Source organism: Carlito syrichta, unplaced genomic scaffold, assembly GCF_000164805.1.
Source record: "Carlito syrichta isolate Samal-C Ts95f unplaced genomic scaffold, Tarsius_syrichta-2.0.1 Scaffold309283, whole genome shotgun sequence".
NCBI lineage: Eukaryota > Metazoa > Chordata > Mammalia > Primates > Tarsiidae > Carlito > Carlito syrichta.
The window spans coordinates 79330-104621 of NW_007253379.1; the positions used below are offsets into that span (position 1 = coordinate 79330).

General features: G+C 49.4%; 1 protein-coding gene across 1 annotated transcript in view; it reads left to right on the forward strand.

The window, feature by feature from the left end:
• Positions 1–24719, forward strand: part of XKR5 (XK related 5) — a 25534-nt gene extending 815 nt beyond the window's left edge. The window contains exons 2-7 of the mRNA XM_008067075.1: positions 2699–2882; positions 10483–10667; positions 13474–13683; positions 15870–16039; positions 18786–18897; positions 23560–24719. Of these exons, the coding sequence (XP_008065266.1) occupies positions 2699–2882; positions 10483–10667; positions 13474–13683; positions 15870–16039; positions 18786–18897; positions 23560–24719 (2021 nt within the window). The remainder of the gene's footprint in view (positions 1–2698; positions 2883–10482; positions 10668–13473; positions 13684–15869; positions 16040–18785; positions 18898–23559) is intronic.
• Positions 24720–25292: the final 573 nt, after the last annotated feature.

Below are 25292 nucleotides of genomic sequence, written 5' to 3' on the forward strand. Positions count from 1 at the left end.
GCGGGAGAGGGGCATGGGAGCCAGGCGTCCGCATCCACGCGGCCCTAGAGGCCGGTGACTCCGCTCCGGGGTTTAGGACAGGCCGGACGAGGCCTGCCGGGGACACCTCGCCCCGGGGGAGCCCAGATCTCGCCAGCCACGGCGAGGCAAGACGGCCACGCTGTTCGCGCCTTTTTCGTTTGAACGTGTAACTCTCTCGGTGCCGGGAGTGGGGGGATGTCTCCGTCCATTTCCGCCGGGCTTCCGGCAGACGAGTCCGCCTGGGTGGGTCCCTGGGGAGAGAAGGGGAGGGAGAGCTTACCGAGGCTCCGGCATCAAGACCCCCAAGGCTCTGCCCCTCCCCAGCCTGGACGCCCTCGGAGACCCTGGCGGGCAGGGCAGAAGTACAGGTTCAAACGAGAAGGGCAGGACTCGCGCCGAGGAGGAGCCGGGGTGACCTCGGTGCCCAAGCGCTCCGTCTCCGGCAGCCCGGCTGGAAAGGCTAAGGCAGGACCCACGGGGGCCGGCACCCACCCCGCGTGTCCTGCGGACCACGTGCTTCCCTTCCCTCTCTCCCTCCTCCTTTCCTTCCCCAGCCTGGGCAGGGGGTGACAGCTCAGAGGACTCTTGTGCTGGGGCGGCCTCTAGTGGCCCAGTGTCCGGCAGGACTCTCGGCGGCCTAGAGCGCTGGACAGAGCCTGGGGACCAAGGAATGGCTCCCTGAGCCCTGAACCCTCTGTCCGGAGCCTCGGGGTCCCCCGTCGTATTCCAGGTCGATTTTAGCAGTTGCCCTAAAATCCACAGCGTGTGCACTTGGAACTTTACTACTGGAAAACCCCAGGAGCAGTCATAAAAAAAGGATGACTGTGATTGGGGCATCCACCAGGGCACCCATCTCCATTGCCAGCCTCAGGTCACCCTCTCGGGTGGGTGCGCCACCAGAGGATTGTTGGGGAGGCCCAAAGTTACAGGGCAGGGAGCTCCCCCATTTGAAAGATGGAGAGGAGGGACCCCCCAGGGTGAGCTTTACAATATGTGCCAAGCATGCAGCACAGACTTGGCAGGTTATAAGGTTCTGTATGATTGAGTCATCGTGGATCCTAGAATGCAGATCCTCTCTCCACTGCCTAGCTCTCTGCTCTCCCGATATAAACAATACCCGGAGAAGAAGGCTGGGTACAATGGCTCACGCCTGTAATCCCAGCACTTTGGGAGGCCCTGGAGGGAGGATTGCTTGAGCCAGGAGTTTGAGACCAGCTAGGGCAACATAGTGAACTCTTGACTCTAGCAAAACATCAAAAAGATTAGCCAGGCTGGTTGGCCAATGTTTGTAGTCCCAGCTACTACATTGCAGGCTGAGGCGGGAGGATCTCTTGAGTCTAGGCAGTCAAGGCTGTGGTGAGCTATGATCCTATGATTGTGCCACTGCACTCCAGCTTGGGCCACAGAGTGAGACCCCCCACTAAAAAAAAAAAATTACCCAGAGAGGTGATTTCACAGTTTTCGAGCACACATTAGGCACCAGGCACATCACACGTGGCATCATGTAGAATCCACCAGCTGGTTTTCACAGACCGTGATGTCTGATGTTTGTATTACTGCGGAAAACCCTGGCACATTCATTCAACACATACATGTCTGCTGCAGGCTCTCCTGGGCTGTGTCCGGCAGAGTCTTGTTGGGACGGTAGGGACGCTGTATTGGTTCATTACAGTTTTGTGTTTTTACAAGATGGATAGTCAGGTGTGGCCACAAAAGGAGTCACAGAAGAGGCTCAGAAAAGCAAAGTTTATTATGCTCACAGGTCCTAGGACAGGAAGGAGGGCACACCACACAGGGCCATGCGGTGTGGTGATCAGGGGGCAGAAGACAGAAACCAGGGGAGGGTTGAAACTAAGGAGGGTTGCTGGGGCAGGATGAACAGTGTAGATGTGGCTAATGTGAATAATTTCTGAGGGCTTTTGGCACTATAAAGGTAGTCCCCAATTGCCTGGCACCTGGCCCTGGGATGAATTTTTTTTTAATGTAAATATAAGAGACAGGATCCCACTATGTTGCTCAGGCTGGTCTTGAACTCCTGGGCTCAAGCAATCCTCCTGCCTCAGCCTCCCAAAATGCTGGGATTATAGGCCTGAGCCACCACACCTGTACGACAGGACTCTTCAGGTTCAGGACAAGTAGATTTGGTCCTGCTCAGGACAGGGTAGTTTACATATCAAAGGATCACTTTGGGGTTGGGCCCTTTGCTAGCTCAAGTAATTCTTAACCCTGGGAGAGGCAATCTCTCCCCAGCCAGAAAGATTTTTTTGTCTGTTTGTTTTAGTTGGAGTCTCACTCTGTTGCCCAGGCTGAAGTGCAGTGGCACGCTCATGGTTATCACAGCCTTGACCTGCTGGGCTCAGGCAATCCTTTCACTTCAGCCTCCAGAGTAGCTGGACCTCCAGGCATGCGCCACCACACCCGGCAAATTTTTCTATTTATTGTAGCAACGAGGTCTCGAGAAGTTGCCCTGGCTATTCCAGAAGGCCTGAGCTCAGGCATTCCTTTCACCGCTACCTCCCAAAGTGCTGGAATTACAGGCATGAGCCACCAGGCCCAGCCCAGCTAGAAAGATTAAGATGTCAAAACATATGCAGGTCATTTTACAATAGTTACAATGCAGTTACCCAGCCTCACTCCATCCTTCCAGTAACCCGCTGGCCGTTCCTCCTTCCTGCAGGCCTCTACTCCGTGGCTCACTACTTCACCACGGGACGGCTGCTGTGGGGGTGGTTGGCCCTGTCCATCCTCCTGCCAGGCTTCTTAGTCCAAGGCCTGAGCTACCTGTGGTTCCGAGCTGACGGGCACCAAGGGCGCTGCTCGCTGGTGATGCTGCACCTCGTACAGCTTGGCGTCTGGAAGCGGTAAGAACACCCAGGCTCCTTCCCCCTCCTGAACATGATCACACACGTCCAGGAGGAGGGGTCTTTCGTCCATGTGGATTCTGCCCTCAAGGTCATGGACACTCAGGACTGGGAAAAGGTTCAAAGGCACCACGTCAAACCCCTGCGCCAATATTGGTATCCCTTCCTCCAACCGGTGTGTCCTTGAACATCAGGGGCTCTTTCTGGATGCAGCCATGACCTTATAAAAGCTTTATCACATTCTGTCTTGCTAGTATTTCTGTGGGTTAGTGAAGCTTCTACGGTCCCATCCAATAAATCAGCTGCTTCCTTCGCAGCCAATCAGAGACGAGAGGAAGAGAGATGGGAGAAAGTGGGTTTAATTTTTCTGCAACCAGGTTACAGGGAGACAGGTCGGCATCACTGCCAAAAAACCCACTGAACTCAACACAAACCCATTCTAGTATGTATTCCCAAATTTCATATCCTTTCACTCACCCTGAGTGTGAAGCCTACATGCAGTTTTTAGCATGGCTCGAGATCTACCTCATTTTCTGATGCCTGACCGCTGACATGACACAAAGTCCCCTGGTCGTACTGACATTTTAGATGACCTTTTGGAATTTACATGTTCTTTTACAGTTTTCTTAAAGAGGAAGGGGCAGACAATTACAATATTTGGAAGAAAAGGAAAATCACAACATTTAAAATGATAGTTTTAAATTGTTTTAAAACATCATTATAACAATCTCCTATTCCCAAAGCCCTGGCCTATAACAATCTGATGTCCTCGTATTCACAGATGGAGGGGAGGTGGGCAGTGCCCACCCCAGACTTTCAGACACATTCCTGCTGGCCTTGGACCATTCTCCATGTGTTGCTAGATAAAACTAGCCTTCTAAACCAGTCAAGCAAGGTCATGCTCAGAGAAGAGAAGGAGAGAAAGGAAAAATGTGCACTTTTAAATTCATTTTATTATGTTTTGCCCAGCTCAGCTACAAAGAAAGTTTCTTAGTACAAATTTCTAAGTCTTCTTTCTTTCTTTCTTTCTTTCTTTCTTTCTTTCTTTCTTTCTTTCTTTCTTTCTCTCTCTCTCTCTCTCTCTCTCTCTCTCTCTCTCTCTCTCTCTCTTTCTTTCTTTGTCGCACTCTGTCACCCAGGCTAGAGTGCCATGGCACACTCACAGCAACTCCAACGTCCGCCTGCTGGGCTCCGACAATCCTTCCACCTCAGCCTTCCAAGTAGCCGGAACTATAGGTGCGCACTACTACACCCGGCTAATTTTTTGATTTATTGTAGAAACAAGGTCTTGGCAAGTTGCCCAAGCTGGTCTCAAACCTGCAGCCTCTAAGTCTTTTCTAAATGACTGTCCTAATATAACCAAAATGGCCTCTTTTCAGCCTGTAACAAAGCCTTTAGAGCCAAGTAAAACAACTTGTGTAAGGCAGTTCAATTCACGTACCTAATACATTAATCCAGGAAGGGGGCATAGCTTTAATTAACCCCATTCTAGTCAGCAAACCTGGCTTGGTAACATTTGCCCCAAGCCTTTGTCACAGGAAGAAGTCATTTGGGCCAACTTTTTCTGTAGAGAAGTAGCCAAAGATGGGTCTGGGACCTGGCAGGCTTACCTGAGGTCTGCAGACCACCTGCAGGCCAGGATTTATTTTACTTGGAACCTGGATACAGGGAGCTGTCAGAAGTCATGTGGCCATCAGTTTATATCAATGGCACATTTCAGCTCTCAGCTGCCTCACAACCCCAAAAGGTTGGTAGGAATTCTTTAAAAGGGAGAAAAATTCAAGTGTTAGATTAGTGAAGACCTGCAGCTTAAGTGTTCATTAAGTCATGGACACCGCAGGTCGGAAGGGTCCTCAAAAATTCATATCCAAGTGCTGCTCTGCGTTCTGGGGGTTCATACCTTCAACCTATACCCAAAACCATCTTTTGGAGATGCTGAAGTGAGTGTTCAGCTTCACAAAGAACATCAGTGTGAGCAGGAAACACTGCTGTCCCACCCAGAGTAGAATTTCCAGTAGAAAGTAGAGGGTACTTCTGAGAAAGTACCAGTCACTCCAGTTTCACGGGGCCCTCAGAGTTGGACCCTAAATCTCCAAAGGCACCAAAAGCATATTTGTGGCCACAACAATTTTTCCAAAAGCCGGGTCTTTGTTATGCAAGTAATGCCGTTCCTCTGAAAGGATAATGACCCTGCTACTGGGGAGAAAGCAGAGAGGGTGCTTTCATTGGACACTATGATTCCAGCCTCTCCTCGACACTAGCTACCATTTTCCTCCCCTCCCCGATCAGTTCAGCCTAGAAATAAATCCAAGAGGGCTGTGGGTCTATACTTGACTTTGACCATCATCCTAAAACATGAGAGAACTTGAGGACAGGCTACCTGCTGAAACGGAGTCAACTACCATAAGCAAACATTTGATAGCTCAAAGAGAGAGTTGAGTCCATGCAGTCACTTGAGAGAAGTTTCTGGAAGCTTCCTGAATAATTGTTAGATAAATCCACCTTTTGGGGCTGTGTGGGGACCCTCAGGCCCCATCTAATCCACTACCTTCTTCAGAGATGGGGACTGCCTAGGGACTGTGGCGTGTCTAAATTTATGCTTCAGGTCTTTGATAAGAAACTCCACACTTCATGACTTCCCCTGCACTCTCAAATCTTCTTAAGTGATGCGTGATTCTCTGGTATATATTTAAAAACTAATATGAATAATCTGACATATGTTAAATAACCAATATGAATAAGTGGAGAGGCATAAAAGTTAGAAATTAGGAAAAAACTGCTAGTCATACATATCTTCTTATTTTTTAAAAGAAGTTAAGGTGACTGAAAATACATATAATTTAAAAGGACAGAGAAAGGAAAGAAGTGGGGAGTGCCAAGGTTAGGAAACAAGATAAAGCCAGAACACACAATTATAGAGGTGGGTGTAAGTTTGACTCTAGGTTTTGGAACAACCTGTGCTTGCCTAAGAGGTCACGTGGTTTGCAGTGTGGCTGAGAGTAAGCATAAGCCAAAAAACAGGAAATTCCTTCAATAGAGGAAAACTTTGAAAGCAGCAGATCTATTTCTCATTCTGAAAGCTACACGTTGGGTTCTCACAAAGAACACCTGGGAGTTTTTTTAAGCAAATCTTGGTTTTGCAAATTGCAGTTCAGCAAAAGCGCCTGTAGAGGGTACCATAACAACTGTGTTTTGCGCAATCCTGCTTGCATCTAAGAATGATCCCTTCTAAATAGCCGGGCGTGGTAGTGCGTGCCTATAGCTCCAGCTGCTTGGAAGGCCAAGGCGGAAGGATCGCCGGAGCCCAGCAGGTCGAGGCTGCGGTGGCCGGGAGCGTGCCACTGCCCTCCAGTCTAGGCGACGGAGTGAGACTCCAACTCAAAAAAAAAAAAAAAAGATCCCTTCCAGTGACTTCCTAATGAAATACTAAAGAATCTGCTCACAGAGAAAGCAGTAAAACACATACCTCCTATAAAAATGCAAGAATTTAAAACATAGATGCATTCTTTTTTAGTTCCAAATAGCATTTACTACAGTAACGTCAAGTCTGACTCTATTCAAGAGAAGCTGACGTTAGTGACTACTTATTTAAACAAAGTCAGTTACTTTTTTCTATTTAGGTTTTTTATTTCTACTCCAGTGCTTTATGTCACTAACATTTTTTTTTTTTTTTTTTTTTTTTTGAGTCAGAGTCTCACTCTGTCGCCCAAGCTGGAGTGCCAGTAGCACGATCACGGCCACCCCAGCATTGACCTGCTGGGCTCTGGCAATCCTTCTGCCTCGGCCTTCCAAGTAGCCGGAACCACAGGCGTGCATTGCCATGCCCAGCTAATTTTTTACTTATTGTAGAGACGAGGTCTCACCAAGTTGCCTGGGCTAGTCTTAAACCCGTGAGCTCGGGCAATCCACTCACCTCGGTCTCCCAAAGTGCTGGGATGACAGGCTGAGCCAACAAGCCTGGCCTCATTAACATATTTTTAATTTTTTTTTAAAAGCCTACATATTTATCTTACTCTTAGCATGTATCTTGGTGTAGTGATTTTTCTTTAGTGGAAGCTAAAAGGTTTTTTTGTTTTGTTTTGTTTTGTTTGGAGTTGGAGTCTCACTCCGTGGCCCAGAGTAGTGCAGTGGCATGTTCATGGCCACCGTGGCCTCGACCTGCTGGGCTCAGGAGATTCTTCTGCCTCAGCCTTCCAAGTAGCTGGAACCACAGGTGTGCACTACCACACCCAGCTAATTTTTTTATTTATTGTAGAGACAAGGTGTCGCCATGTTGCCCAGGCTGGTCTCGACCTCACAGGCTCAGGCAATCCTCTTGCCTCCGCCTTCCAAAGTGCTGGGTTGACAGGCGTGAGCCACCACACCCGGTGGAAGTTAAAAGTTTTTAAAAAGAAAGTGGAGGTGAACTTCAAGGATGTGTAGGACAAGGTCCGAATAGATGAGTGGAGATCTAATACTTAAATGTGCAGAAAACGCAGGCCTCGCCCTGGCAGCTCCTGTTCTGCCCTGGGAGCCTTCAAGGGAGGCTTGAAGGAGGTGGGTTTTTGGCAAGGCAGGGAAGGGAAAGACGTCTCCACCCCAGTACTCTGCAACCACTGGTTGCAAATGCGCGCCGGGGATGGTGTGTTTGGGAAATCGGGAGACATTTGCTGAGAGTGCAAGGTAAGAATTTTCTAGATGGGAGGAATGCGGCAGGACGTAACCTGGGCTGGATCGTGAAGAAACTTTTATACTAGGTTACGGAGTTGGATTTTATCCTCTAGGCCTAGAGAGCTGTGCAAGGGTTTTGAGCGAAGGAGTAATACGCTCAAATTAGGCCTGTGGAGAAAAGGTGCCAGGGACAGCAAGTGAACAGTGTGGGTAGGGATGGGAACCAGGCAGGCAGCCAGAAACCCAGGCAATAGCAGGTAAGGATCTGGGTATGCAATGGCCCCAGGAACAGGTGTGGGCATGAGTCGCCCAGGGCCCAGCCACCAGACCCCACGCTTGCCAGCCTGCCTCAGCGTTCAACCTGGGCTCCCCCACAGGTGTCCAGGGGTCCCAGCATGAATTCCTCCCTCTTCAAAGGGTTCCAGATACCCCATCTCAGAAAACCAGGTTAGCTACGTTCCTGCCAGTCTTCTGTTCCCTACAAGGGAAGCCAACGACTCGGCCAGACCCTGACAGCCTCTCACCGCCCAGCCCCAACCCTCTGGTCCACTCTGATTTTCACTGTTCCCAGACACGGACAGTGGCCCCAGTTTCCTATCCCACTGACCTCATACACTCATTTAGGCTCCCCCTCCCCCCAAACCTACTTGTTCAGAGCTTGTCTGGCCCCCTCTTCCAGGAAGCCCTCCCTGACCACTTATGCTCCTTCCCAGGACTCTGATTCCGCCACTACCCAAACAGCTCATTTTGATACACCTTCTTCCTACTCAAACTTTTCACATGTGCGTGTTTTCTTTCCACCACCGAATCTTAGGCTTCTAGGGAACATCTTTCATGTCCCTGACTCCTTCCGTGGTCTGTAGCAGGTGGTCAAACCCAATAAGAATGCAATAGTGAACCAGCAAATCTTTCTGGAAGGGTGAGAAGAGGAAAGTACCCTGTACTGGGGACAAATGATTCGAGAGTGAAAGGAAAACTCAATACATCTTTGGTGTCATGTGTTTTTCTTTTTAAAAAAAATTATTTTAAAGATGTGGGGTACAATTCAGGGTTAAAATGCTCATTATGCAGGTACCCTTGTTAATGACGGGTGCTCCCCTCCCCAGGGAGATTCCCACTACTGCCAATCCCACTTCCCCCTCTACCCCCAGCAGCTTCCTGCTACTGCCAATCCTTTTCTTATAGTGTTACAATAGTTGTTCAAAGTCCGCTTATGAGTGAGAACATGTGATACTCAGTTCTTTGTTTCTGTGAAGGCTCACTCAGTGTGACGACTCTAAGTCCATCCAAGTTGCCGCGAAGTTCATATGTTTGTCCTTCTTTATGACTGTGTAATGTTCCATTGTGTATATGTACCACATTTTTTTATCCAGTCCTCTTTCGATGGGCAGCGTGGTTGGTTCCATGTTTTTGCTATTGTGAACAGTGTGGCAATAAACATACGTGTGCAGGCATCCTTTTCATAGACATTATGTTTGGGTCAGGATCGTGGTATTGGAGACTCAGGAAGAGATCAGTTCACCCCAGGATTCCAAATTATGAAAAAGGAAAGTTGCTTCTCTTAAGCATCTTTTCTGGGGTCTCAGCATCATGAATAAAGCCATGGGAAGGAGGACCCGCTCCCTTCTGCTCTGGACATGGAAATGTTGGCCCAAGATCAGAGTCCAGGGTGCGATCTACGTAGGCAGAGCCTTAGGGAGGGCCCTTGAGGAGTTTTTGTAGGCACCCTTCAAGAAGCAGCCAGCTCGAATTCAGAAGTAGTAAATTGAAAGGGTCTCTAGGCCGGAGTGTGGTGGCTCAAGCCTGGGATCCCAGCACTTTGGGAGGCTGAGGTGAGAGGATTGCCTGAGCCCAGGGGTTTAAGACAAGCCTGGGCAACTTGGTAAGACCTCGTCTCTACAATATATCAAAAAGAAAAATATTAGCCACGCGTGGTAGCGCATGCCTGTAATTCCAGCTACTTGGATGGCTGAGACGGAAGGATCGCCTGAGCTCAACAGGTTGACTCCGGGGTGGCCGTGAGCGTGCCTCTGCACTCCAGCCTGGGCAATGGAGTGAGACTCTGACTCCCCCCAAAAAGAAAAGGGGGGGGTCTCTAGTTTTGATTAACTTGGACAAGACAGGGAAGCAGAATCCATGTGGATTTTCTGGGCACCGCTGCCCATTCTGCAGGCAGGCATGGCATCTCCCTCTTTGCTGATGGAGGGGGGTTGTGGGGATGGGGAGGTGAGATCTCACCCCCGGGCGAAGCGCAAACCCCACGGTGCCCCCAAGTGTGGCTGGGGAATGTCTCGATCTGGGTCGCCATGTATTCTACATGACTCTTCAGGTTTCATGGATGGTGGCCCATGCCCCAACCTCTACATGGCACCCCAGCCACCAGGGGCTGGCCAGCCCAGCACAGCCCCAGACCCTTTCCTTCCTGTCTGCTCTTCATGGGTCCCGTTTTAGTGGTACAGAAAGTTCTACATTCTGTGAGGATGAGGATGAGGGCTTTCTCATCTTGTCATCCTCAAAGAGATGACAGCACAGAGTACCTTGCCACAAACGTCTTTTGATAAATTAATTCCCACCCCAAGAAGATCTGGGGTGGGGACGCAAGTTGGGGTGACCACTGGGCTTCGAAGGGCTGTGGGTTGGGGTTTTTTTGCTCTGCCGCAGCTCTGGCTCAGAGACACCCCTCGAGAGCCCTGGCTCCTGGACTGGCCGCGCCCTTCCCAGACATGGGAAGAGGATGTGGCCTTGTGGAGTCCCATGAGGCTGAGGGCCCTTACACAGGACGGATGTCTTCAGCTTGGAGTCAGAGCCTGGCAAGAGCCCAACCGGTCACTCCAGGTGACCTGAGTAAGGATATTCTTTAGAAGACTGTATGTCTCTGACTGGGAGGAGTATTCTGTTGAAGCCCATCGCAGTACGGCTCCGTGCCATGGCTCCCTCTGCTCTTCCATAGACACTGGGACACTGCGTGGACCGCTCTGTTGAAGGAACAGGAGACCCCACGTCGGGCCCGACTGCGGCTGCAAGAAGCTGACCTGTCTGCCCTCCGGCTCTTGGAGGCCCTGCTGCAGACCGGACCCCACCTGCTGCTGCAGACCTACGGTTTCCTAGCCTCAGACTTCACAGACATCGTGCCAGGTGAGTCACTTTCGCCACGGAGCACACACTGTCCAGCCTCCCAAGAGGGGCTGGAGTGCGGGTCCTACTTAGCAAAACCCTCCCTTCTAGGCTGTCCCCTGCTTGGGAAAATTGAGGCACCTCCCGGCTCACTAGCACAAGGTGATGGTTGCGATTGCTTGGGGCAATTAGTTCAGAGAGTTGGCTTTTTTCTTGCAGATGGAAGGATAGGGCAGTCGTATTTTAAGCATTTAATCAATGCATTTACAATTGTGGACACTCAGTCAAGAGAGAAGGAGGGGAGATGGGGGAAGAGGAGGAGGAAAAAGAGACGGGAGAGATGGGAGGGTGTGGAGGGGGCTTAAGAAGGAACTGAGAGACATAAGAGAGAGTAAGCGTGAACATGCTTGACACTGGACATGATCAAAATTACCTTGGGAAGTCTCCATCTCAGGAAGATCCATGGGTCATTTCACTGTCCTTTTAATTACTACCATAACCCTTTTTTTTTTTTTGGTTGAGAGCTCACCTTGTTGCGCAGGCAGGAGTGCAGTGCACAGTCACAGCTCACTGCAGCCTCAACCTCCTAGACTCAGATGATCCTTCTACCTCGGTCTCCCAAGTAACTAGAGCCACAGGCATGTGCCACCACACCTATCTAATTTTTTATTTTGGGGGGTCTCGCTATGTTGCCTGGGCTGATCTCAAACCCCTGAGCTAAAAGCAGTCCTCCTATCTCAGCCTCCCAAAGTGTGGAATGACGGGCATGTACCCTGCACCCAGCCAAGAATAATGCTTAATGAAGCCAGAGGCTTATACCCAAGAGCCATGTGGAAGCCAAGAACAACTCAGGCCCCAGAAAATCCATGTTGCCAACAACGCCTTCTCACGCCACAGCATGTTCATTCTCATTCTCACTCTCTCTTGTTTCTCTCAGCTCCTTCTAATGCCCCTCCGCCTCCTCCCATCTCTCACGTCTCTTCCCCCCTTCCCTTTCCTCCGTTCTCCCCCTCCCTACTGAGTATGCACAATTGCAAATGCATAAATTAAAATAGGACTGCCCTATCCTTCCATCCATCTTTATAAAGCAACAATCCCCAACCTTTTTGGCATCAAGGACCAGTTTCATGGAAGACAATTTTTCCGTGGATTGGGGTAGGGGAATGGTTTCCGGGTGATTCAAGCACATAACACTTATTGTGCACTTCATTTTTATTATTATGGCATTGTAATAGATAATGAAATAATTATATGACTCATCATTTAAAAAAAAGAGGTGAATGGAAGTGGTAAATACAGTAACAGGTGAGCCACCCACAGACTAAAACAAGTGTCAGATTCTGACGTAAAGCCGGCCACCAGATGCAGCTGTACAATTGAAGTATAGCAACTCACTTGTTACTCACTGATTGGTTTTTGATACAAGCAAAAATGAGTTATTACTGTCTCTGTGCAGTCAAACCTCACTGCTCGTGTTAACCTGTATTTGCAGCCGCTCCCCAGTGCTAGCATCACCGCCTCAGCTCCACCTCAGATCATCAGGCATTAGATTCTCAGAAGGAGCGTGCAACCTAGATCTCTCACATGCACAGTTCAGAATAGGGTTCGTGCTCCTCTGAGAATCTAATGCCACCACTGATCTGACAGAAGATGGCACTCAGGTGATAACAGGGAATGGCTATAAATACAGATGATGCTTCACTCACTCACCCAATGCTCACTTCCTGCTGTGCACCTTGGTTCCTAACATACCACAGCTGGGTACTTTCTTTTCCTTTTTTGAATCAGAGTCTCACTGTCACCCATACTGGAGTGCAATGACACAATCATGGTTCACCACAGCCTCAACCTCCTGGGCTCAGATAATCCTCCTTCCTCAGTCTCCTGAGTAGTTGGGACTACAGGCATGCACCACCACACCTGGCTAGTTTATTTATTTATTTATTTATTTATTTATTTATTTATTTATTTTTTGTAGAGATGAGGTCTCCCTATGTTGCCTGGACTGTTCTTGAACTCCTGGCCTCAAGAGATCCTCCCACCTTGGCCTCCTCAAGTGCTGGGATTACAGATGTGAGCCACCACACCTGGCCTAGTTATTTTATTAAACTTCCTTCATGTGAATCAAATGGAAAAGTATACTTGGGATAGAACTGTGTAAGAGCCCTCTGGGACCTGCTGTGTTATAAACCCAGGGGACTTAGAGGATCTGAGACTGGAACATGTTTCCTAAAGGGCATAGGAAGGAAGAGCCCAACCTATTTGTTGGGGAGGATTGTCTGGTGTGTTGTGTAGTGAAGTGTGTCCTGTATGTCCTCACTTTGACCTGTGTATTTGTACACAGAATTGTTATGTTACCCATCAGCCAAGATATTGGATTAGGCCGGGCTCGGTGGCTCAGCCTGCAATCCCAGTCCTTTGAGAGGCCAAGGTGAGTGGATTGCCTAAGCCTGCGGGTTCAAGACCAGCCCGGACGACTTGAGGAAACCTCGTCTCTAACAATAAATCAAAAATTAAATGGGCGTGGCAGCACGCCCCTGAAGTTCCGGCTACTTGGAAGGGTGAGGTGGAAGGATCGCCAGCGCCCAGCAAGTTGATGCTGGGGTGACCGTGAGTGTGTCTCCGCACTCCAGCCTGGGAGATGGAGTGAGACTCCAACTCAAAAAAAAAAAAGAGAGGCTGAGTTAGAGAGATCCTCTGTGGATCCAGGTTTTAACAAGAGGTTACATGCCCCCTACAAGAAATGCCATGAGCGAATCTTTACATGATGCTGTTACTTTGGCACCTTCAGAGCAGAGCATACCATGTCTTTCCACTTCCCTTGCAGGGGTGAGCGCCCTTTTCTCCTGGGTCTCTCTGTCCTGGGCCCTGGTGTCCTATGCTTGTTTCATGGGCTTCATGAAGCCGGGCCACCTGGCCGTGCCCTGGACCGCCATCTTCTGCCAGCAGCTCTGGAGGATGGGCATGATGGGGACCCGCGTGCTGAGCCTGGTTCTGTTCTACAAAGCTTACCACGTCTGGGCTTTGGTGGTTGGAGGTAAGGTCAGCTTAGGAGTTGGTCCCCTGTTGCTACATCACAAGCCACTGTAGAATTGAATGCCTTAAAAATAACCATTAATGGCAGGTCTCGGTGGCTCAGCCTGCAAACCCAGCACTTTGGGAGACCTAGGCGAATGGATTGCCTGAGCCCATGGATTTGAGACCAGCCCGGGCAACCTGGCGAGATCTCATCTCCACAGTAAATAACACAATTAGCCGGGCGTGATAGCGCGTGCCTGTAATCCTGGCTACTCGAGAGTCTGAGGTGGAAGGATCGCTGGAGCCCAGCAGATCAACGCTGGGGTGGCCGTGAGAGTGCCACTGCACTCCAGCCTGGGTGACACAGTGAGACGCCACCTGAAAAAAAATAACCATTTATGATCATCAATCCCAGTTCTGGGGGCTGACTGGGCTCTGCTGATTGGTTTATGCTTGGGAGACCCCAGCAGCTGCAAAGGACTAGCAGGTGTCCAGATTCTTGAAGAGGTATGGCAGGGCTGGATGTACAGATGGCGTTTCCACACATGTGTCAGGCAGCCCAGTGGTCTTCCCATGCCCTTCCTCTTCAGCGGAGTAGCCTGGGCCCACACGTAGCAGCTGACAATTTCAAGAGAGAAGAAATAGAAAGCGCCAGTCCTATTTAAAAATAGGCCCAGAACTAGGCATTGTTTCTGCTGTATCCTCCTGGTCAGAGCAGTCAGGGCCAGCCTAGATTCACTAGCATGGAGCAGTTGACCCCAGCTCCTCATGAGTAAGTTTCCAGAGCAGGCTTTCTTTGGAGACATGCCGTCGTAGCTGAGACATCCCAGCCCTCAGAAGTCTCAGCTGACTCTGGAGCAGGGGACTCTCAGAAGACTGCTATATATCATAGGCTGAAGTCATATCTGTAGAAAAGCTGTCACTCAAACAGGAAGGAGGTACAGGGTCCTGCCTGCCTAACACAACATAAAAATATACAGTATCTATGCGATACTGTTCATCGCCTCCAAAAGTGCATCATTTTCTTTGAATGCTGAATCTTGGACATCGCCTCTGTTTCAAATAGGACAGCTCCACTAAACCCAAACACCCCCTCCTCCCTCAGTCTAGACACACACAGATATGAATGGTGATGACACAGAATCTACCTGGCTATGCAGACTCCCTGAATAGGGCCTATGTGTCTCTGCCAAGGGGAGCTATCATCTCTGGTCACCAGTGAATATTCTCTGCAAGAAGGAACAGTGCACTCTTGTTTTAAGAGAACCAGAGACATTGAGAAATATTTGGCCCTTGGACTGAGAGCAAACATTAAATACAGTTACAGACAGAAAAAATATTTTCTTTGAAGGAAAAAAAAGAAAAACTTGAGCTCCTAAAGAGAGATTAGCTATTTTTATTATTATTTTTTAATTCCAGCTTGAACTCCAGAATGATTTGTTCATCTTAAAATATAGGGATAAGAATTATAGCGAGACCTGGATCACATAGAGTTCTTTACTTTGGATATGAAGACTTTTAACTCTTGTAGTCATAATTCGAAAGCAGTTGGCAATCGTTTTTATTTATTTCCTTTTTTTTTTTTTTTGAGTTGGAGTCTCACTCTGTCACCCAGACTGGAGTGCAGCGACCGCTCCCGGCCACCACAGCCTCGACCTGCTGGGCTCCAGCGATCCTTCCACCTCAGCCTTCCAAGTAGCCGGAATTACAGGCATGTGCTACCACGCCCGGCTGATTTTTTGATTTATTATAGAGATGAGGTCTCGCTGCCCAGGCGGGTCTCGAACCCACGGGCTCAGGCAATCCACTCACCTCAGCCTCCCAAAGGCTCAGGATTACAGGCTGAGCCACCGAGCCCGGCTGGCAATCGGTTTTATAACTGCCTCCTTAAATACTTTCTGGAATTAAAAGGGCATACGTACATAATATTGGGTAAGTGTGAATGAAGCTAGTCTTGTTTTTTCATCTTCAGATCAGGTCCCTTGCTCTTTAAGGATGAAATGGGATGACATGTGCAAAGATGAATTCTGCTGGTTTTCTGTGCCCCTCGAATCTCTTCCGGGCTTGATGTCTCTTCTTGGATGCTAAGTCAAGTGTGGTCCCAGCAGGGAAGAGAGCTTCTAGCCCTGGTTTCTGTGTCCTGCCCCGCACCCCTCCCCCTACTCCCCATGTGGACCTTGACTTTCATGCCTGGCCTCCCTGCAGGAGCCCACTGGTTGGTGATGACGTTCTGGCTTGTAGCCCAGCAGAGTGACATCATCGAGAGCACCTGTCACTGGAGGCTGTTCAACCTGCTTGTGGGGGCCGTGTACATCTTCTGCTACCTCAACTTCTGGGACAGCCCTTCCAAAAATAGGATGGTCACGTTCTACATGGCAAGTGGCCGTTCTCTTGAATCCTAACTTTCGCAGTACAAATAGCAGGTGGCCCGTGGGCTTGTGTGTGTTGTGCATGCATGCATATTTATTGAAGAAGAAATCACTTCGTTTTAGGAACAGCTCTAAAAGAAACTATAGTCTTGAACAGAGATGACCCACCCAACTGCCAAGGGGGCCACACCTCTGGCCTCATAGTTTCTCGGTACCTTGTCAGCAGGACCCCGGGGGCCATGGGGGTCTCAGGGGCTCAGGTCTGTTGGGCCCTTTGCAGACGAGGCCCACAGAGACTTCGAGAAGGTGCTGGCTCCCTTCCACACTCTACACCCCATATTCATTGACTTGGCAAATACTAGCATCTTTCCAGGGAGATGACAGCTGCCAGGACCTAGGGAGAAGGTACTGGGCCAGACTCAGGCACTGAAGGGGGAGTAGAGGTGACCACAGAGAACGTGCAGGTTGACCCATATTGTACCTCCAGCCTGACTGATAGACTCTCACTGGGGTCCAGAGCAGGGACACTCAGCCTGCAGAGATGAGGTGGCGCATCCCGGTAACACAGCCGGCAGTGATGTCCAGACCCGGACCTTCCATCTCCTAGCCCTGGCCTCTCGCCGGCGCCCTGAAAGTAGGGCCAGCCTTTATCGTGCTTTTCAGTTCATTGTATTTTGTTGGCAAGGCCACTCTGCTCTTGTTTTGTTTTGCTTTTTAACTTCTTAAACAAATCCTCATCCTAAGAAGGATGGGTCTGGTGGCTGGGAGTAGCTGTGATTTTGAATAGCTTAATGGCTTTGTTAAAGTAATGGAAAACCTGTCCCCAGGTGAAAGCAGTAATGTCTGGAATGATTCTTTCATTGATTGACTCGACACAGTCCTGTGCTAAAACTTGTTTCTATCCTCCTGTGGCTTTTCTGTTCTCATCGTCACATCTTGGGGACAATAAGAAAATCATTAATAACAGCGAGCATTCGTGCAGGACCGTTCCAGGCCAGACGCTGTTCTAACCTCATGGACTGTCTTGTTTCATGTATTTCTCACAGAACTCGGTGAGATAAAACCCATTTTGCAGATGAGGAAACTGGCACACGAAGGTGAAGTGACCTGCTACCAATCAGACAGAGGAGGGTATTCAGATCCAGTTGGGCTGACAGGCTGAGCTCTTAACCAACAAGCTACCTGCCTGGCTGGGATTCTAGAGTTTTGACACTGAAAGGGGCCTTGGGGGAAGGGGACTTGAGGTAGTGCAACCATTCCTCTGCCTGGGTGGTTGTCAGAGACACTAGGGGGTATTTTTCCAAAGCGGAGATTCCCAGGCCCCTCCTGAGAGATTCTGATTCAATAAGTCTGCGTGGGGTGCAGGAGACAGCCTCAGGTGACTCTGATGATCAGCCTAGTCCGTGAACAGCTGGCCTGTCCTTGCCTCCTTTTCCAGAGGTGGAAACCGGCCTCTGGATCATTTTTGTTGTGTTTGGTTTTTTGAGTTGGGGTCTCACTCTGTCGCCCAGACTGGAGTGTAGTGGCACCATCATGGCTCACTGCAGCCTCAACCTCCTGGACTCAAGCAATTCTTCTGCCTCAGCCTCATGAGTAGCTGGGACTACGGAAGCATATCACCACACCTGGCTAATTTTTTATTATTTTTTATGGACAAGGTCTTGCTATGCTGCCCAGACTGCTCTGCAACTCCTGGGCTCGAGCAGTCTTCCCTTCTCAGCCTCCCACAGTGCTGGGATTATAGGCATGAGCCACCACGCCCCAGTCTGTTTTACTTTTTTTTTTTTTTTTTGAGTCGGAGTCTCACTCTGTCACCCAGGCTGAAGTGCAGTGGCACGTTCACGGCCACCGCAGCCTCAACCTGCTGGACTGAGGCAATCTTCTCACCTCAGCCTCCCAGAGTGCTGAGCTTATAGGCGAGAGCCACCATGCCCAGCTTGTTTTACTTTTTAATGTTTCATTCACAGTATTTAAATATATCATCTTTGAATTATGTCACATTTGTTTACTTATTGTAAGAAAGAAATCGCTTATGCCTGTAATTCTAATACTTTGAAAGGCTGAGGCAGGCTTGAGGCCAGGAGTTCGAGACCAGTGTGGGCAACAAAACAAAAGCCCCATCTCTACAAAAAAACTATATATTTTTTATATTTAAAAACTGGAAACCAAAATTAGTAAGTTAGCCTGGATGGGTATTCAAAGAACCTTCTGGAAGAGCTCCCATTTTGACCAGCCATAGGGCCATGCTCTGTTTTCAGTTGGATGCTTGTCTCCCCTGCTGCCACCTGGTGGCCCCAAGATAAACTTACCACTAAAGAGGCAAATATTTGAAGAAAAAAAATAATCTGACATGAAAGTTTGTGCGTGTAGCTTCCTGGACTTTAGGGGTATCATGAGCTCTGCAGATACTTTTCATTGCTGTGCTATAACGCTGATCCATGCTCGCAGCTAGCATGAGGATGGAGAAATAGACAAAGTAGAAAATAAGTCTCCCCTCACAGCCAGCCTGACGCTCCCAAGGGTCAGCCATGTGAGTGCTGCCCTCACGTTTCCTGGCATTTATAGTTCTGCAGGCATCCTAATGAACTGCACAGAGAAGAGGGATGTTCTCTTTGCCAGAGCCAGAGAGGCTCTCCCTGGGACTCCCAAGGGTACCCAGGACAGAGGGGAAGAGCTAGACCTCAGGATGGGGGCCCCGCGTCCGTGTGCACCTGATGACATGTGGTGACCCTCCCCTCTGCCCCCTCCCCAGGTCATGCTGCTGGAAAACATCATCCTTCTGCTGTTGGCCACTGGCTTCCTCCAGGGGGCACCATGGACCAGCCTACAGACCACAGCGGGGGTCCTGTCTGGATTTCTCATTGGTAAGACCCAATGTCACTTTATTATCTGCACCTCCATCCCTAATCTTTTTTTTTTTTTTTTTTTACAATATTACTAAAGAGCAGGAAATTGGGCTCACATGCAGTTAGCCGGAGGCCAGGAACAGAGCTCACTACCCTGCAGGTGCAGGGCTGTCCCCAGCAGGGCACGAGAACCGAGGCCAGCCTCCTCTGCCAGGCTCCACTGTGCTGAAGCCTCACACAAAGCTGGGCTGTCCACTTCTAGCCACAAAGGCCTCCTGTGCAGGAAGAGCCTGACTTTCTCACCACCTCCCTCCCGCCTGGGAAGCCCCTCACTGTCCTGACCCGGCACCCCCTGCCACCCATCTGCACACACCCTGGGAGGCGGGCACTGTAGTGTCCCCAATTTAGAGCTGAAGAAGATGAGCAGTGAAGGCCAGGTCCCCAGGACAGAGGGTTTGCAATGGATGGAGCTGGGGTTCTATCCGGCTCTGATGCTGGTACCCAGCAGCCCCAGGGAAGCAGCTGTGTCTCAGGAATGGCAGGCAAGGTTTGCACCCTGCTCACAGTGGGAGCCTCACTTCCAAGACTGGTGTGTGCTAAGCAGGGATTCCTCACCTGCACTTGAAATATAGAAATAAAAGGCACCGATGCCAGACCTCCCTTCCTTCTATCCTCGTTCTGCAGGCCTGGGTTCTGCAGGCATCCCAGGGCCTACCTGTCTCATGTGGATCCTCATGCTTGGGAGATACTGGCTGTGCAGGAGTTCTCAATTGGCCTGTGTGAGCCTTGACCTGGGAGAGGAATGACCTTGACCCAAAGCATTTAGTGTGGCCAGTCGTGGTGGCTCAAGCCTGCAATTCCACACTTTGGGAGGCCGAGGCAGAAAGATTGCTTGAGCCCAGGAGTTCAAGACCAACCTAGACAGTCTAGTAAGACCCCGTCTCTACAAAAAATACAAAAATTGTCTGGGTGTGGTGGTGCATACCTGTAGTCCCAGCATTTTGGAAGACCAAGATAGGATTGCTTGAGCCCAGGAGTTCAAGACCAACGTAGCAAGACCTACAAAAAAAATTTTTTTAATTAGCCGAGTATGGTGGCATGTGACTGTAGTCAGGGGGCTGAGATGGAAGGATTGCCTGAGCCCACAAGGTCGAGGCTTCAGTGAGCCATGAGCATGCCGCTGTACTCCAGCCTGGGTGACAGTCAAGTGAGACCCTGGCTCACAAAAAACAAAACAAAACAAAACACTTAGCAAGATCAAGGGGATATTCATATATCAGAGAGGATTCATAAATTGTGGCCTTACAACAAGTATCCAAGAGTCATAAGTCATCTTGGGTTTTTTTTTAGAAAGGATTTATTAAGAAGACAGAAAAGCTCCCACAGGGAGAGGGGACCTGAAAGAGTTTGCCCTGTCTTGGGTTTTAAACCCTTTCCCTTCATTAGATGGCATGTGTCATGACTTATTAGAGCTTCCAGTGCCAGAACCAACCCCTTCCCTTCTCTTACAAATTAAGCCTTTTGTTTTGAGATTATTGTAATTTTTTTTTTTTTTTTTTTTTTTGAGTTGGAGTGGGCTGGAGTACAGTGGCCTCGACCTGCTGGGCTCTGGCGATCCTTCCTCCTCAGCCTTCCAAGTAGCTGGAACTACAGGCACGCACTACCATGCCTGGCTAATTTTTTTGATTTATTGTAGAGGTGAGGTCTCACCAAGTTGCCCAGGCGGGTCTCGAACCCACGGGCTCAGGTAATTCACTCACCTCAGCCTCCCAAAGCGCGGGATGACAGGCTGAGCCACCGAGCCCGAGGAGATTATTGTAATTTTAAGAAACGATGATGAGAGGTCCCTGTACCCATGGCCCAGTCTCTCCCAATGGCAGCATCTTGCAAAGTTGAAGTGCATTGTCCCAACCAGAATATCAACGTGACAGTCAAGACACAGGCAGAGCCTTTCTGCCACCATGAGGACTGCCACCGTGAGGACGCGTGGGTCAATTTCTCTCACCTGCCCTCCAGCGCCCCCGGTCACTCACCCAGTCACTTGGAGAACATCATGTAAATGGAATCCTACAGCCCACATGACCTCTGGGGATCGGTCTTACCCAGTCGGATAATTCTCTGGAGAGTTTACCAGGTTGCTAACTAAGCTCAGTGGCTCCTTGCTGTTGAAGGCCAAGTCGTATCCCATGGTGTGAATGGATCACCAGTTGTTTAACCGTCTGCTTGCTGAAGGACATCTGGATAGTTTTTTAGAGTTTTGTTTTTGTTTTTGTTTTTGAGTGGGAGTCTAACTCTGTTGCCCAGGTTGAGCATAGTGGCAGTGACGGCTACCGCGGCCTCAACCTGCTGGGCTCAGGCAATTCTTCGACCTCAGCCTCCCGAGTAGCTGGAACTACAGATGTGCGACTCCATGCCTGGCTAAATTTTTTGAATTACTATAGAGATGAGGTCTCGCCAAGTTGCCCAGGTTGATCTTGAACCCTGGGGCTCAAGCAGTCCTCTCATCTCCACCTCCCAAAGTGCTGGGATTACAGGTGTAAGCTACCACATCCATCATGGATAGTTAGTTTTAAAAAAAAAATCCGAACTGCAAGGAATTGATTTCTAAGCTTTCATGTATACATGTAAGTGACTTGGAGAAACTAAGGGCATTGGACTCCTGGGGGAGGACCACCACCCTCATCCAAGCTATACTTCGTCTTGGGGCTCCTGGCATATTCTAAACATCTTCAGGGGGGTGGGGTGCTATGTAACACTTGAGATGAAGGGGCTTTGCCAGCTGGGAGGCCTAACTGATTCAGGAGAGGTATAACTAAGTCCTGAGAGCCCACTGCGGCAGGAGTAAAAAAATGTCCTCCCCATCTACTTTCCATATTTTAACACGATGATTCAGAAAGATGCCTGAAGCTTGGGCACAGTGGCTTATGCCTATAATTCCATCACATTGGGAGGCCAAGATAGGAGGATCACTTGAGGCCAGGAGTTTGAGACCAGCCTGGGCAACATAGCGAGACTTTGTCACTTCAAAAAAAATCAAAAAATTACCTGGGTATGGTGGCACACTCCTATAGTCCCAGCTACTCAGGAGGCTGAGGCAGGGAGATTGCTTGAGCTCAGAAGTTGAAGGCTGCAATGAGCTGTGATTGTGTCACTGCACTCCAGTCTGGGCAACAGAGTGAAACCCTGAGTCAAAAGAAAAGAAGGAAGAAGGAAGGAGGGAGGGAGGGAGGAAGAGAGAGAGAGAGAGAAAGAAAGAAAAAGAAAGAAAGAAAGAGAGAGAAAGAAAGAAAGAAAGAAAGAAAGAAAGAAAGAAAGAAAGAAAGAAAGAAAGAAAACGAAAGGAAAGTAAGAAAAAGAAAAATGCCTGACACTGTTCTTAAAATGTGTCACACTCTTGGGAGCTGCCATGCTGGTCTCCCACCCAGTTATACTCCAGTGAAAAGGTATTTTCATTGTCAACATCTTGACCCACACCACGACAGGAGGGCAGTGAGCCCAGCACCAACGGCCACAGGGTAGCATCCGGCAAGTGCAAGTGACCACTGGGTTGGGTTAGAGGCAGGCCAGGCCTACTGGTCCCTCCCCTCCTGTGGTAGAGCAGTGCCCAATCCCATGTTTGGTTCATCTTTCCTGACTCTGGGTGGCTCGCTGCAAAAGAAGGGTGACCCTGTGTCCCTCACCAGGCAAGGTGAGGATTTCAAACAGTGTGCTGAAACTGTCCACGCAGCACCCGCAGCAGAGGCAGCCTGTAGGAACTCCATCTTCGTTTCCCGGGTCCCAGGCCAGCCACTTCCCAGCTGCGTGGCCTGGCCCCGCCCATTTCGCCCCATCCTCATCCCCCAGACACACAAGAGGATGGGGAGGGGTCGGGCTTCAGGTTCTTTCTAGCTGCGTGGTCCTGCCCTCTCCTGGCCCCCTCGGTTACTTAGGGTTTTGTGCTGTTTATAGCGAGCACCCTGAAACCAGGCACTTTCTCCAGTGCAACAGGAAACTGGAAACAGCGTGGGCGGCTTACTGGAATGCTCTGCTAAAGAAATTATTGCACCAGTAAACGCTGCTGATCAAAATAAATTAAACTGACAACAATGTGATTAAGATGTTTATGCACAGAGGAAATGTTGTTGTTGTTCATGGAAATTCCTGGATATGGGGTTTTTGATGAGTCGGATTAACCTCTGCTTAGGTCTTACTTGTTTTCGAGGTGGTTTCTTACCCCCTCCCCTCCCCCAGCTTTGGAATTCATCAGCAGCGTGTGGACAGTTGAATTCAGAGTGGTGGATCCAGTTCTTTGAAAGTAAAATTAACATTTCTGCCAAACATCTCACACACATGCATGTGCACTCACACATACATGCAGGCACACACACGCATGCACACACCTCTGCTCACATGCACACACATCAAGAGTACACAATTGGAGCTGCCCTCAAAGAAGAAGGAGCCAGTATCAGTAGGATGCAAGCTTTGTTATTACATGTTTAAGAAACGGTTGCAGCTTATAGAAGCTGGGACCTACTTAAATTCCCCAAAAATACCCAGTTCTGCGGCTCCAACCGGAGCCCTATTTTGGATCCCAAACTAAATTGCACTGCACAAAAGGACCAGAACCTGGAACTCTGCAAACCACAGGGAGAATGCAGGACTTCAAAGAACATAACCATGTGCTTTTTTCTTTTTCAGGCAGTGTCTCACTGGTGATTTATTACGGCCTGCTACATCCAAAATCCACAGACATCTGGCAGGGCTTCACAAGAAAGTCCTGTGGCATTGCAGGGAGTGAGGAAGGAGAGAGGGGATCTTCTCCCTGGGCCACGGCTCTAGCTGGGGAGAGAACGAAGAGCTCAGGCTCATGCCAAGGAGAAGGTTATGAACTAACAACTTTGGGGAAAGCTCCCAGCCCGGACCAGGGTCCTTGGGAGGCAGAGCTGGGGAGCCAGATGTCTGGGGAGGACTCTTTTCTCAGTCACCACCACTGGCTATTGATGAAACTTGCCCTAAAAACAGGAAATGTGTCCAAGATCAACGCAGCCTTTGGAGATGACAATCTTGGCTATGCTTGTCCACCTGCACGGGAGTTGAGTCAACACTACAACCTGCAGAGAAAGGCCCTGTTTTCCCAGCAGGTGTTCCCGCCTTCACCCCATGTCCTTTCAACCTTAGAGAAAGGCTCCGAGTTTGAGGGTGTCTCTAAAGCAGAAACTGTGCCATTGGAAACCTCAAACTATGTCTCTTTTGCCAGCGAACATCCGGACAAAGTGCCCACCCAGAAGCCATCAGCTACACAGAGAGAGGGCAGCCCAGTGAGAGGAGCCCAGGCTGTTGCTGGGACACAGGGGAGAGATCCAGGTGAACAGCCAAGAGGAGGGGAAGGGTGGGAGAGCTCCACGTTGTACTTCAGTGCCGCTGCAGAAGGGTCCACGACCTCACACCAAGAAGGCAGCCCAGCTACTCGGCTGGTAGCTCGCTCTGGTAACAGATTGGAAAAGGGCAGCCCTGACCAACCTGCCTCACCTCAGCTGATGGCTAAGCCCTTTCCCACCACCATGGCCAACATTAGCCCCATCTTGGGCATGGGTCCACACAGAAGCTTCCGCCCCAGTGCAGGCTTTCCTGAAAGAGATCTGGGTAGCTCAGAGGGTGGGGAGCAGCAGGAGTCCACAAGGGACCTAAACCGTCATGCCACTGTGGACACAGGGATGTCATTGCCAAACATGAGACCTGCTGATGAGCCCTACCTCACGTCCACCCCTAAGTCTGAGCCCTACCTCACGTCCACCCCTATCCAGAGGGACTGCAGCTGCCAGGAAAAGATGAAGCCTGAGACAAGTTTTTTCATCTGACCACAGTAATGATGGGATAAGGCAACGGCTGGCAAATCGAGCTAGACATTGGGTGTAGTGAGGAGAGAGATCCCACTTCTGACACCTATGTCCTTGGACAAGTCACTCCCCTCTGGATCTCCATCTGTGCACCTAAAAGTGAGGGAACAGGACTGAATGATTCTAAGAGCCCCTGTAAATGTCGCATACAGCAATATGCACAGAAGAGATTCTCTCTAACACAATGTAGAGGAAGAGAAAAAAGCTTCCAGTCAAAATTGCCTTCTTCCTTTTACCAACTACAGGATCCTTATTTTATCTTTTTGCTGGCCTCCTAGGAAACTGAGGTAAAACCCGAAGTCTTGTTTTATTCTGGGTTATTGTTACAATTTTTTTTAATACTGTTTATTAACTTTTGTTGTTTTTTCAACATGTTCTAACTGCATTATTTTATGAAATAATGTGACCTCTCTCTGGAAGTAGGTGAGAACTGTATGCTTGTAATCATCAACATATCTGACAATGCAAATGTCATTCTGACATTCTCACATCTCTTCAGCAGAGCCTAAAGGATATTTGTATGTTAGATGCACA